General features: G+C 41.8%; 1 protein-coding gene across 1 annotated transcript in view; it reads right to left on the bottom strand.

Annotated features, from left to right (window-relative positions):
- The window catches only part of Mamdc2 (MAM domain containing 2), a 160898-nt gene that overhangs the window by 44343 nt on the left and 102995 nt on the right, over positions 1 to 13560 (bottom strand). The window contains exons 8-9 of the mRNA XM_004653141.2: positions 10426 to 10569; positions 7016 to 7281 (exon numbers count right to left, since the gene is read on the bottom strand). Of these exons, the coding sequence (XP_004653198.2) occupies positions 7016 to 7281; positions 10426 to 10569 (410 nt within the window). The remainder of the gene's footprint in view (positions 1 to 7015; positions 7282 to 10425; positions 10570 to 13560) is intronic.

Genomic DNA, 13560 nt, shown 5'->3' with positions numbered 1-13560 from the left:
TCAAGTGCTGGAATAACAGATATGTATTGCTACATATTACCACTGGTAATTTTTATCACCTGCTTTCTATTGTGCAGAGCCTTTGCACGTGTGTGTGTGTGTGTGTGTGTGTGTGTGTGTATGTGCATAGAGGTTGAAGGACAACTTTGGATGTGGGTCTTTGCTGTCTACCTTGTTTGAGGTGGGGTCTCTGTGTTGTCTGCTCTTGTGCTTGCTGGTCTAGCTATCCTCCCAGCTTTAAGTCCTCCCGTTCTACCCCATCTCACCTCAGGTATGCTGGGACGACAAACACATTCTACTGTACCTGGCTTTTACATGGGTGTTGGGGATTCAGACTCCAGTCCTCACACTTGTACTTTATTCCCCTGAGTTATCTCCCTAGACCATAGGTGCTATTTGTCTAACTGTGTGTGTGTGTGTGGGGGGGTCTGTCTGTCTGTCTGTCTGTCTTGCTTAGAAAGACATCCAGGGCCTTGAACATACTAGGCAAGTGCTTTACAGACACTGAGCCACATACCTAGCCCCATTTTATGATTCATAACTTTCAAATTTCCTAAAACACTCAAATACTACAGGGTTCATGATTGTGTAAAAGCTGCCATTTATTTAAGAAAATCTAGTGTTGCCAAACAAGTTTTAATTCTGACCTTTTTTAGATTAAATTATATAATATTTCACAACCAAAATCAAGGTATGGAACTATCCATACACCAAATAAATACCTAGAAAAATAGTTTTGTTTTATCTCTGTGTTCAACTATATTTAATAAGTGCTAATTATGTGTCAGGAAATATACCACAGGTTTATTTTTTACTTGATCTCATTTTAATCTACAGCAAAATCCTTTGAAGTATGGACTACAACTACTTATTTGACACATGAAAGAAAGCTGAAGGTTACAAGGTTACAGGGACACATAAGTGGCCCCAGTTGCAAAGCCATGGGTAGCAGAGACACATAGCTGAGTGCTGAAAGGCTTGTACTGCCTCTTCCTCCACTGCCCCCTCTGCTCTGTCTGGGCTGACCACCAGTGATTTTGATCCACACTGGAGTCAAACTGACTTAAAGTGAATCGATGGAAAGCCAATTTAATAAAGGCCTTTTAAAACTTACAACAAGAAATTGTTAGAGTTAGTGCTGGGCTTTCCTTCCCACCCAGTCCTGTGAAGAGAATATACATGGGCATTGTATAAATGGAAAATATTCTGGAGTCAGTGAATCTTGCATCCCTCTCCCAGCTCTGCCACTTAATAACGTGTGATATTGGACAAGGTCCTTTATTTGCTGCCTGAACTTTTCTCCTCCGTTAATCCTTCTTCAGGAGCAGTGGCATCTAATGGAATGTTGGAAAGAGTTCAGTGGAAGCTCCATTGTTGAAACTTGTAGTATCATTACACTCCATCCATCCATCCATCCATCCATCCATCCATCCATCCATCCAACCATCCTTTCTGCTCTGTGAGAATGGCATAAGAGAAATTCTTACCTTTGCTACCATTCATTACATAGAGCTAAAGATTCTATTTTCAGTTAAAGACTAGACTAACTGCGGGAGTTGGCAAGGAATTCTCAGCCTAGTGAACCCACTGTCGTAAAGTGAGCTGGTTAAGTACTAATAGAAGAGAGAAAGGTAAAGACAGTGGCCTAGTGGAAGACCATGTGGAGAGACTTTGGGGCATAGGAGTAAGGGAGGAGCAATGGGGAGATCAGCTGAAAGGTTTGGCTTCTTTACAGTTTTGCACTGATGAATCACACCTGAGTGGCTTTAGGCCCGGGCAGTGAGGACAAAACCCAGGCAGCAAGGCTCTGCCCCACGGGGATCTCAGCTCAGCACTGATCTCTAGTAGCACATCTGGGTGACCCACTCTAGGATGATATGGGCAATAGAAGAGATACTTTGCTTCTTTCACAAGCAAAGGCTCCAACAAAAAAATGGCCCTGGGATACAGGTGATAGAGAGGGGGCCTGTGCCACTGTGCCTTTTGGCAGAGCTGGAGGAGGTAGAGTAGCCAGGTAGGCAGGGACCAGGTCATGTGGGCCTCAAAGGCCATAGTGACGGAGGGAGCTATGTTCTCAACCACAGGAGAGTTGCATGTAGGGAAATGCTCTGATCTGACTTGTGTTTCAAGAAAGCGATTCTGGCTGAGGCATGTGAGGTAGAGAGAGCACAACTGCAGTTAGGAAAATACAAAAACAAACAAATAAAAATGTGTCTCTGTCCTTCAGGTGAATGAGATGGCTATTTTGTGTGGAATGGAGGCTGGTCAGATGCAGAGAGGACAAACTGGAGATGAATTTTAGAGATATCCTGTAAGGATTTTGCCTTGGCTTTGTTCATATGTAAATTTGGAGTGTGTGCTGAAGGATATTGTGAAGGATTGGATGAGACTCTGCGTTGTGCAACATATTAGTGCTTGATGAACAGCCAAGTTGTTTCTGGTTCTGACCCAGGTTAAACTGGAACTCTAAAAGTTCCAGCAGGTTCATTTCAGAATCTCAGTCATTATAAAAATGTATGCTAAACTCAATATGCTCAGGAAATCCCTTGAGCTCCCACCAGATTAGAATAAATTAAAATAAATACTGAGTGGTTAAACTGTAGAGAACAGCTAATAGAAGCTTCCAGACAACATGTGAGAGCTGACAAACATTCACCCTGTGCTTATTTTTGAGAGCTATGTGACTTGACACTCCATTCCAAACGGCAAGAATACTTGTAGAAGCATGTACCCTCTTTGGACAGAAGCCACACGTGGGAAACAACCACACAGGTTTGGATGCCATAGTTCTGAACAACTCATAGCTCAGCCTTTAAACAGGGTTGACATAAAGACCAATAATCTAACTCTGGCTTTCTAGGGACAGGAAGACCATCCCCCTAATGCTCAGCATTTCAGGGTGGGGGACCTTGGCATGCACCTCAACACATGCACTTACCTAAACCTTAGCTGTCCAAAACCTCTGATGTAACTCTGCTTTCGGGATAGTTCAATCTCTAGCTCTAAAGATTAAGAAAAGTGTACACGGAGCCTTTCCCTATGAGCAAGAAGTCAAAGGAATGTGCAGAGGAAGTTTCATCAGAAAGAACTCTGCTATCAGAGGACAGATAGCTGGGCAGCATGCATGGTTTATTCTTGAGATTGGTGCTATTTTTTTTGTTGTTGTTTGTTTTTGTTTTTTGAGGTAGGGTCTTGCTCTGGCCCAGGCTGACCTGGATTTCACTATGTAGTCTCAGGCTGGCCTCGAACTCACGGTGATCCTCCTACCTCTGACTCCCAAGTGCTGAAACTAAAGGCGTGTGCCACCACACCCAGCTGATTGGTGCTATTTTTAATTTCCAGAATCAACTTAGAGACCCATGGTTCTCGTTCAAGGAAGGTATGGCACCTCTGGGGCCATCTGGAAATGTGTGCAAATAATTTTGCTTGCTGCAATAATCAACCAAGCTAAAAATTCAGTAATTTAAGAGATGTCCCCTCCCAAAAGCAGAAATGTAATGGCTAATGGAGCCCCTGTTGGGATATCTGGCCATAGGCCAATTCCAGAAGGTTTAATGTAGGAATATGAATGTTATCAGCCACAACAATGTCAAAGCAACTATACCTCTGATAGGGGCAAAGAAAGTGAAGGAAAATACAGGGACGAAAATGTATTGATCTTAAACATTGGGTGTCAAAAGACATTGTGTGAAATTTATGAATCCAAAACTAGACATTTGGGTTTGCTAAAGTGTAAGGGGAATCGAGAGAAAAGGCCAAAATAAAAGTAAAATCATGAGGAAGAGAATTTCCTATCTTTCATAGTAAAGAATTAGCAGGTACTATTAAGGCTAATGGATTAAGAACTAGAAGTAGGTACTGGCAAGATAGCTAAGTGGTTTAGCACATGCTCTGTGCAAGCGTGAGAGCCTACAGAGGCCCTAGAGAGACTACTGGAGCTCAACCCCAGAAAGCTGCATCACAGCTGGGGTGAGGCCGTGCATGTCTATAACCCCAGTCCCACTGTGGAGCAGAGACCAGAGAATCATTGGAGCTCATGAATGAAGGCCAGCAAAATCCAGGAGCAGTAAGAGACTCTGGCTCAAGACAGAACGGGTGGAAGAGCAGTGAGGCGCAGCACCCAGCCTTACCCTCGGGCGTCACAGCTGAGCTCACCGTGCCACATAAGCTCAGGAAGCACTGCATGGGCCCACATATGTCTATCCCCCCCACACCACACCACACACATGCAAAGCATATTTAGAATTACAGAGGAAACCATCAGAAAATCTCGACAAAAACTCATCAGTAAAAGCAGAAGTAGAATTGGAGTTTGAGTTCAGGGGAAGAAAGTCGTGATGGAAACTGGCTTTCATTTTATCTCCTGTCTTTAATTTGTTTTTTTGTTTGTTTGTTTGTTTTTGGGTTTTTTTTTTTTTCAAGGTAGGGTCTCGCTGTAGCCCAGGCTGACCTAGAAGTTACTATGTAGTCTCAGGGTGGCCTTGAACTCACAGCAATCCTCCTACCTCTGCCTCCCAAGTGCTGGGATTAAAGGCATGTGCCACCACACTCTGCTTTTAGTTTTTATCTCTATTTATTTATTTTTTATGTTTGGGTTTTTAAGAAATATTTTATTTTTACTTATTTATTTTTGAGAGAGAGAGAGAGGGAAAGAGAGAACAGGCACACCATGGCCTCTAGCCACTGCAAACAAATTCCAGAAACATGTGCCACCTAGTGTGTCTGGCTTTATGTGTGTACTGGTGAATCAAACCTGGGTCCATAGGCTTTGTAGGCTAGTGCCTTAACCACTAAGCAAACACTCCAGACCTATTTATTTTTTAAAAACATTTTATTTTTTTTAAAAAAATTATTTTCATTTATTTATGAGAGTGAGAGAGAGAAAGAGACAGAGAGAATGGACATACCATGGCCTCTAGCCACTAAAACTAAACTCAAGAAGCATGTACCACCATGTGCATATGGCTTACATGGAACTTAGAGAATTGAACCTAGGTCCTTAGGCTTTGCAGGCAAGTACCTTAAGCACTAAACCACCTCACCAGCCCTTTATCGCTTATTTCCACCTGTGTATGACACATATATGATTGAACTTTAGATTTTTCCATACTTAATGCATTCTCTATCATGGCTGACTAGTGCTTCTCTCATTCTCTGAGGAGCTAGTTTTGTTCAACAGGGATCCTGCAAAAAATATGATCACCTTTAGATGTGGATCTTGGGGCTTCTGACATTGATCTATACCATCTTTTCATCTGCCTTGGATCTAAATCCATGATAAATTCCTGCCAAGTGCTGTAAGAACCTCCGTACCCTGACTGGGTTTAGATCCATTTTCCTCTATGTGGCTGGGGGCCTGGTGCTCAGCCTTCAAAGAAGTAAAGAGCAAAGTCTCTACGGCACCCTTATCTGCTGGGGGAGGGGCTCTGATTGCATGTGAGACAGACATACTCCTCACAACCAAACAAACATTTTTTGCTAGAGGTTTCGGAGAGAGGAGTGGAGGGCGGAATAGGGGTTATAATTCATCATGGCCTGAACCTTGACCCTCCAAACCCCAGCTCTGTCAAATCTAGATGATGTCATTTATCTTTAAAATACCAATTGATAGACCCATTCCTCTATCCTTTTGAGCAGTCCCTCCATGGGACAGTGGCATTCACTGAAGTTGGTTGCTTATACACCTCATCTTCTGTCATCTGTGACCTTTTCAAGGATAGGATTTCAGGCTCATTCATCTCTATATCCTGCACAAGTACGTACCTAACAAATGTTGGTTGATAAAAGACATAAAAATGGATGAACGAATAAAAACATGGAACAAAATGCTTACTATATCCTCTTTAAAAAAATAGGAAATAAAATTTTTACTGCTTTCCAGTACATCCCTGGTTGTCTGAAAGTGGTGCATGTATGCTTGTGTGTGTTGCCATAGCAATCTGTGAGAGCTACATAACTGGTCATGGGAAAACAAGTTAAGCTTTTGGGATCACTAGGCAGTATAAAGAGGCTTGGGCTTCTCCAGGACCAACAGATCAAAGAGGAAGTTCAATAATGCTCAAGTGTCAGGTGACAGGTTAGAAAGTGATTCATTCAGAACATATTTGGAATTGCATAGGCGATAAAGGTTCTGTTGCTCTTCTACATTTGTAGCTTTGTGCGGAGGGTCTAGACTTGGGTAACTCCTGGACAGTGGGTGTCATCAGTTATCCATTCCACTGTATTTACTGAGTTCTCATTGTGCAGATTACATTTGGAGGAAAGTAACTTTCTTTTTTAGGACCCCTTTCATCTCTTTCTTTGCACTCCTTTGTTACGCAGACAGAGTGCTTAGGAAATATTTGTTGATTGACAGGTTGAAAGAAAATGGATTTCCCACACCATTTCATATCAGGTTTGTAGTCCTCGGAATTTTATTGCACCTGTAAAACTCGAGTTTATGAGTTGTTAAGCCTGGGAGATTACCACTCTTTCTTCTGTATTCCCCTAGCAATAGAGATCTGTTTTTATATTCCCATGGCTATCAAAATCAGCAGCTGATGGTTCCCTTCTGTCAGTTCTCTCTGACTGGAGCTGGTTAGCTCCATGTTTTTAATGAGTGTTCTATCCTTATCCTATTCTCGGCTGGGGCTCTTGGTGCTGACCTCAATACAGAACCAGGTATAGTGATCTTATCTTTATTGTATTTTAGCATTATCCTACAGAGAGAGAGAGAGAGAGAGAATTTCATATAGCCCAGCACAATACTTACGGAATTTTAACAGAAAAGTAAACAAGCTTCCTTGGTGGCCATGTTTTAGAAAATGAGGGAAAAAAAAAAATCTTAAAAATCAACTTGCATATGTCAGGATAGTGTGTGTGTGTGTGTGTGTGTGTGTGTGTACGCGCGCGCGCGCATGTGTGTGTGGTATAGGCTCTTAGCTTGAACAGAAGAAAAACAGCACATCCACAATACACAAATACCTATTATCAGAGCACCTGCAAATCGACAGAGGATGTGTGGATTCTACTGTACCTTGGTAGGCATGGGCTTCTTAAAGGTGATTTCAGCTTGCATCCAAACACCCCTTGGGGACTCGAGCACAGACCAGACCTTTTCTTGAACCACGTGGTTTTCTTCATATATATACACTGCTAGGGTGTCACTCATTCTCAAAAACCCATAGATGGCATAATGGAAACGCAGACAGTACTGTAAGTTTCCTGGTAGGGAGGGACCATAGAGCCTTCCAATGTAGCCGGGCTGAGATGTAAACTTAGTGTTGGCTAGCAAGAAATACCCTGTGAGAAAGACAAGGCAATGAGCACTACAGCAATACAAAATGAGCTGTGCTGGGTTATTGGGTGGGAAATTTGGCTCGAGTAGTAGGATTTCCTAGCAGAGATTCTACCATAGGCTCTAAATGATAGACATTTTTTCAGTGTCTTCCTTCAGTGTAAGCAATAGAAAATATCTGTGAAATATGCTTCTACTGAAATTAAAACCTCCTGCTAACCCAGGTGCACTTCATAAACCAGTGTAAATTTCCAAGTATAGGCCCAGATTTTTGGCATCAAGTAAGAATTGTATTTTTTCATGAGACAAAAAGAATTGAAATTAGCCTGGGTTTACTGGCTATCAGAATCAAATGGAGGATCTAGGCTGGCATCTACTGCTGGGGCTACAGTCAGAGAAATGCCCAGAGTAGATTTCTTCTTCCTGTTTCTGTAGTGGCCAGGAGGGGTGGAGGCTGGCTTGGCAGTTTATGGGATTTCTGCATTTGGGCAGAGTCCACTATTCCCCTGATTATGTGTTAAACCTGCCCCTCAAGAGCAGGCCTCTCCCAGCAACTGAAGAGCTATATTCTCCCCTTCCTGTTTTTTTTTTTTTTCCTAAATAACATAAATAAATAAGATCAGGAACTGTTTCCCTCCCACCTGCCTTACCACCCACAGTCCATGTATCTGTGGAGACCAGACAGAACACAGTTATTATTTTTTTTTTCCTGGTCCTCCTTCTCTGTCAGTTTTTTTTTCTGGGCACCTAAGTGTTTGCCATACAGTTTAGTTTCACCTAATTATTTAACACATCCTTATAAGAACAGGCCACCAAAGCTCAGTCTCCACACAAAGAGGTTATGTGAGGACAAAGTGATAAGGATGCTGTCTGCAAGCCAGGAAAAAAGGCCTGTCCAGAAACCAGCCCAGACAGCCCCTGGATCTCAATTCCAGCCTCCAGAGCTATGTGCTAGAGAGAGAAACTACAATCTGTGGTGTGTTAATTCCCAGCCTGTAGTACTTTGTTATGGCAGCTGGGTGGACACACAACAGCCAGACAGCCTTTTGGTAACTTAAATATATTCTCCCCTTTCCTGCTTAAAACCTTCAATGTTTCCTCATTTACAACAAATAAAATTCAATAAAAGTCCAAATCCCAGCACTGGTCTGCCAAGCCCATGATCTATCTCCTCCTCTAACTTCTTCCTTCACTCTCCTGTCTCCCCACAGGGAAGTCTTGCTATCCCTCCTACTGTTGAATGTGACTGGCTCTTTTAAAGCTCAAAGACCTTGTACCACTTCCCCAGCTAGCTGCAGGTTCCCTGGGAGAAAGTGTCCCTGAATCTCCAATCAAATTTGGTTTCTTCTTCTTCCATTCCCTCTCAAAGCACTGAGGACCATGAAGACAAGTCACCTCCAACACGCTGCATTGTTATTTTGAGCTGAAGGCACTTAACCAGCAGAGGCAGGAAGGCTTTCTGCACTCCTACCCACTTCATGTGCTCCCTAAAAGGAGGCCATAACACTTGCCATGGTCCAGTTGCCCATCCTGCTCAGTATAGCGTTTCTATGACCAGACTCTGGGAGTACATGATGAGATAGATCTGCATAATTATACCTACTAAAAAACCGATATATTTTACAAGTTTCCTCATACATATCCAAGACACTTTCTCATAATTTACCATTCAGGAAAGCTGAAACTCTTTTTCTTTGTCTTGTTACTTCTTCACAATTTTATCATTCTTTGTTAGAAATTTTTAATATATATGTATTTTATATATATAAAGCCTATATGTTTCTTTGGTCTTCATTTTTCCTATGAAGACTCCCATGCATGTATGGAAAAATACTAAATAAAATGTTGTATTTCTTCTGGTAACCTGTGTAACTCTCAGCTTCAGCCACAGAAATTAGAGGGTGGAGGAAAAGCTTTTCTCCCAGACAGCCTTTGCTACAACTTGGAATTATGTTTATTCATGTATGCATTTGTCTAAAGTTTATATATTTATTAAATGTTTCTCTTGCCAGTTGGAATGGTTCTTATCCAGCAAGGATAAAATTTGACATTCATTATTGTACTCTCCATGAGTTAAATTGCCAAAGTTTAGAATGAGTTTTATAAGGTCTATATTTCTCTAGGTTAGGCAATCTCTAAGAAAAGAATATAAAAATTGTAGGTACCAAATTGGGAGGATCCTTCCCAAGGCCTTCTCAGAGACTATGCTAATGAGGAGATCTAGAATTTCTAGAATTTTAGCTTCCTCAATATCATGGTAAATTCATTTCAATACCCAGCATAAAAATACTTGCTGAGTCTATGAATGAGACACTAAACCACATGAGATCAAACATTTTCCCCAGTGTCCCCTGGAGAGGAATTCATTCACAAAGGATGCCAGTAGAGAACCAGGTATCAGTATTTGAGGAGTGCCCAGTCTCTGGTTTCTGCAATAAGCCTATTAAGTGTCCACTTGATATTTTTCCAACAACATTTTTCTCCTCATGGTATTTTTATTGTAATAAAGAACATAATATAAAATTTCCCATTTCAACCTTGTTAAAGTATGCACTTGTGTGGTATTTACTAATTCACTATGTTCTCAGTTTGTTAATTTTTCAAACAAGAGCAACCATCACTACTGTCTAATTCTAGAACAGTTTCCTCATCCCAAAAGGAACCTCACCCCAACCACTAAGAAGCCATCTCCACTGCTCCCATCCATCCCTGGCAACTGCTCTCTACTTTCTGTCTCTATAGATGTGTTTCTTCTAAAGAATTTCTGTAAATAGAACCCAATATTTTTTTAGAGTATTTCATCTAAAGTGGAGGGCAAAACAATTTCTAAAGATCTGCCTAATTAAGTGGTAAATTCTTTTGTTAGCACAACAATTTGAATGACAACTTTTACAAATGGTCAAACATGACAGATTCCAGATTGCAACTCCTTATTTGTGCTGTTCTTTATTTTATTTTTTATGATTAATCTTTTGTACCTTTTAGTTTTCTATAACCATAACTCTTCACTTCAAAACATAAGATTATTACAACGTTTCTTCTTCTGTAATAATTTCTTTTAATAGTTGATATCGTGGTAGATATGGAAGGACGGTGGCTGGTAAGGAGCAACTACCCTGGACTGGCCCACAGGCCGGCTTGCAGCTTACCTGCGCCTGTCGTGTGGTCTCCAGCCCTGTACACGTTCGGTCTTACTTTCACTCGGGTCCAACCTCGACCTTCTTTATCTTGGTAAAAGTTGCAGAGATCTTCCTCAAAATTGCAGCTTGCTTCCCCAGCACTGAAAGGAAGCCCTGAACAAGTGAGACCCAAAGTTACCGTTAAACACAAGAATCTCAAAGGACTTCATCAACCGTTGACAGATATGGCCATATTTGTGCCAGAAGAAACTGAGGAAGAAAAACATGGCAAAATATTTTTACCTGAATGCCAGGCTGACAGGTTAGTGTCAAAATAATGTTTCAAAAGACAGAGAAATTGTTTTTTTGTTTGTTTGTTTGTTTTTGTTTTTCGAGGTAGGGTCTCACTCTAGCCCAGGCTGACCAGGAATTCACTATGGAGTCTCAGGGTGGCCTCGAACTCACGGCAATCCTCCTACCTCTGCCTCTCAAGTGCTGGGATTAAAGACATGTGCCACCACACCTGACTACAATTGTTCTTTTTCTTTCTAAAAACAGGGAAGGAAGGAACTCTGATTATATTCTTTACAAAAATAAATAAGTAGTAGACTGGCAAAGGGACTGTTTTTCCACATGTGAAGACTATGGACATTTATTCAAATACTTCCTGTTTCCAAATCTACCCAAGATATAAACCAGGCATGGTGGTGAACACCTTTAATCCCAGCACTGAAGTAGATGGATTGTTGTGAGTTCAAGGGCAGTCTGGGCCATAGAGTGAGTTGCAAGTCAGTGAGGGCTAGAGTGAGACCCTCTTTCTTTTTTTTTTGGTTTTTCAAGGTAGAGTCTCAATCTGGCCCAGACTGACCTGGAATCCACTACGGAGTCTCAGGGTACCCTGAACTTACGCTGATCCTCCTACCTCTGCCTCCTGAGTGCTGGGATTAAAGGCATGCACCACCATGCCCGGCTGTCTTTCTTTCTTTTTAAAAAATATTTTATTGATTGATTGATTTATTGGAGAGCCAGGAAGAGGGAGAGAGAGAGAGAGAGAGAGAAAGGGAGAGGGAGAGAATGGGCACAGCCTCCAGCCACTGTCAATGAACTCCACATGCATGCACCCCCTTGTACATATGCCTTATGTGGGTCCTGAAGAATAGAACTAGGATCCTTTGGCTTTGCAGGCAAACACCTTAACTGCTAAGCCATCTCTCCAGCCCTGAGATCCTCTTTCAAACAAACAAACAAACAAACAAACAAACAAACAAACAAACAAAGACACAAACAGGATTCATATCTCAAAACTTATTCAAAATTTAAAAGAAAGAGAAAATAGAGTCTGTGGAGACGGCATAGTGGGTAAGAGCATAAGAACCCAAGTTCAATCTTTAGCACCTATGTTAAAAACTAAGTAAAATAAAATTTATAATGCATGTTCATTTAAAAAGTTACCTTTTTATATAATTTCAAATAGATAGTTTTGTAAGAGCACCACAAGGAACTCCCCTATCCTCTTCACTCAGGTGTGTGAAACAGGAGCATTTGGCTATGTTTGCTTTGTGAATTGTCTAAGAGCAGGTGACAAACACCCCCAAATTGAGAACACAGTCTTTGTCCCTACTAAACAGCTTCCCATGTCACCAACTCAATGTTCCCAGAACACATTTTCTCTAGAGATGTTTTCTCAGATATAAAAAACAACACCTGGGCTGGGGAGATGTCTTACAGCTAATAAGGTGCTGGATTGCAAAGCTTGAAGGATCGTGGTTCCATTCTCTAGTACCACGTAAAGCCAGAGGCATAAAGTTGACCATGTTCATTTGCAGTAGCACAAAGCTCTAGTGCGCCCATACTTACTTATTTTCTCTGTTTCTCTCTCTCTTTTTAAATATTTTATTTTTATTTATGAGAGAGAGGGGGAGGATGGGCATGCCAGGGCCTCCAGCTACTACAAACAAACTTCAGACACATGTGCTACTTTATGCATCTGGCTTATGTGGGTCCTGGGGAATTGAACCTGGGTGCTTTGGTTTTGTAGGCAAATGCCTTAACTCTAAGCCATGTCTCCAGCCCTTTCTCTTTCTCTCTCTCTCTTTTTGGCTTTTCAAGATAGGGTCTCACTCTAGCTCAGGCTGACCTGGAATTCACTATGTAGTCTCAGGGTGGCCTTGAACTCATGACGATTCTCCTACTTCTCTCTCCCCAGTACTGGGATTAAAGGCATGTGCCACCATGCCCAGATCTCTCTGTCTTTCTTAATAAACAGCTAAGTTATAAATAAATAATATATTTAAAACACACTCACACCCCTCACTTCCTACAATGGTTTGAGAGTGTCTGTTAGCAAGTGGACCAAGACCACACTTGGCTACACCTACTGTGCCCTTCTCTGCTACAGTCACAGCCCCTCGTGCCCCACAGGGCAACCTAAGCAGTGAGCTTCCAGGCCAAGTATCAAGTAGGACTAAAAGTTATTCTCAAAGGAACAGTAGTCTTTCACATTCCATTCTTTCAAGGTAACTTGAGCTGAAGCAATACTTATAGACCAAAGTAAACAATACTAGAAGTCCAACTCTGCAGCAGGCCTCTGATGGAAGTGGTATGACCTTTGAACTACATGATTTAAGCTGAGAGCTGACTTTCTTCAACTGTATCAGCTCCCACTGCGAATTCCACTTCTGAAAGACTGAGCAACACAGGGAAATTATTTCTGGAAAATGCTATTTTCAAAGCACATCTTAGAACTTGAGTCCCTTAAGGTCCTTTTCCTTCTCTTTCGCTTTTCTTATTTCTTTGTGGTGCATGTGTGTAGTATGTGGTGTGTGTGTATATATGTGTGCACGTGAAAGCATGTGGTGCATGCATAATGCCCATACAGATGCATGTACTCCATGCAGGGCAGAGGTCAGAGGAGGACATCAGGTGTCCTTCTCTATCATTTGTCATCCTTATTCCCTGAGACAGGTCTCTCCCTGAACTGGAGCTTGGACTGCTTGTTTTGAATAGACTGGCTGACCAGGGAGCCTAGTGATCCTTCTGTCTCTGCCTCTCTCAGAGCTGGGGTTACAGGCATACAGTGAACAGTCTGAACAATGTTTGCCACCAGTTCTTAGGTGGCTGGAAAAGCAAACATGGCCACTCGTTAGGGGTTTGTAGACCTGAGTG

Source organism: Jaculus jaculus, chromosome 1, assembly GCF_020740685.1.
Source record: "Jaculus jaculus isolate mJacJac1 chromosome 1, mJacJac1.mat.Y.cur, whole genome shotgun sequence".
NCBI classification, from domain to species: Eukaryota; Metazoa; Chordata; class Mammalia; order Rodentia; family Dipodidae; genus Jaculus; species Jaculus jaculus.
Note: the sequence above shows the minus strand (reverse complement) of the source record. Positions and strands in the feature narration are given on the sequence as shown.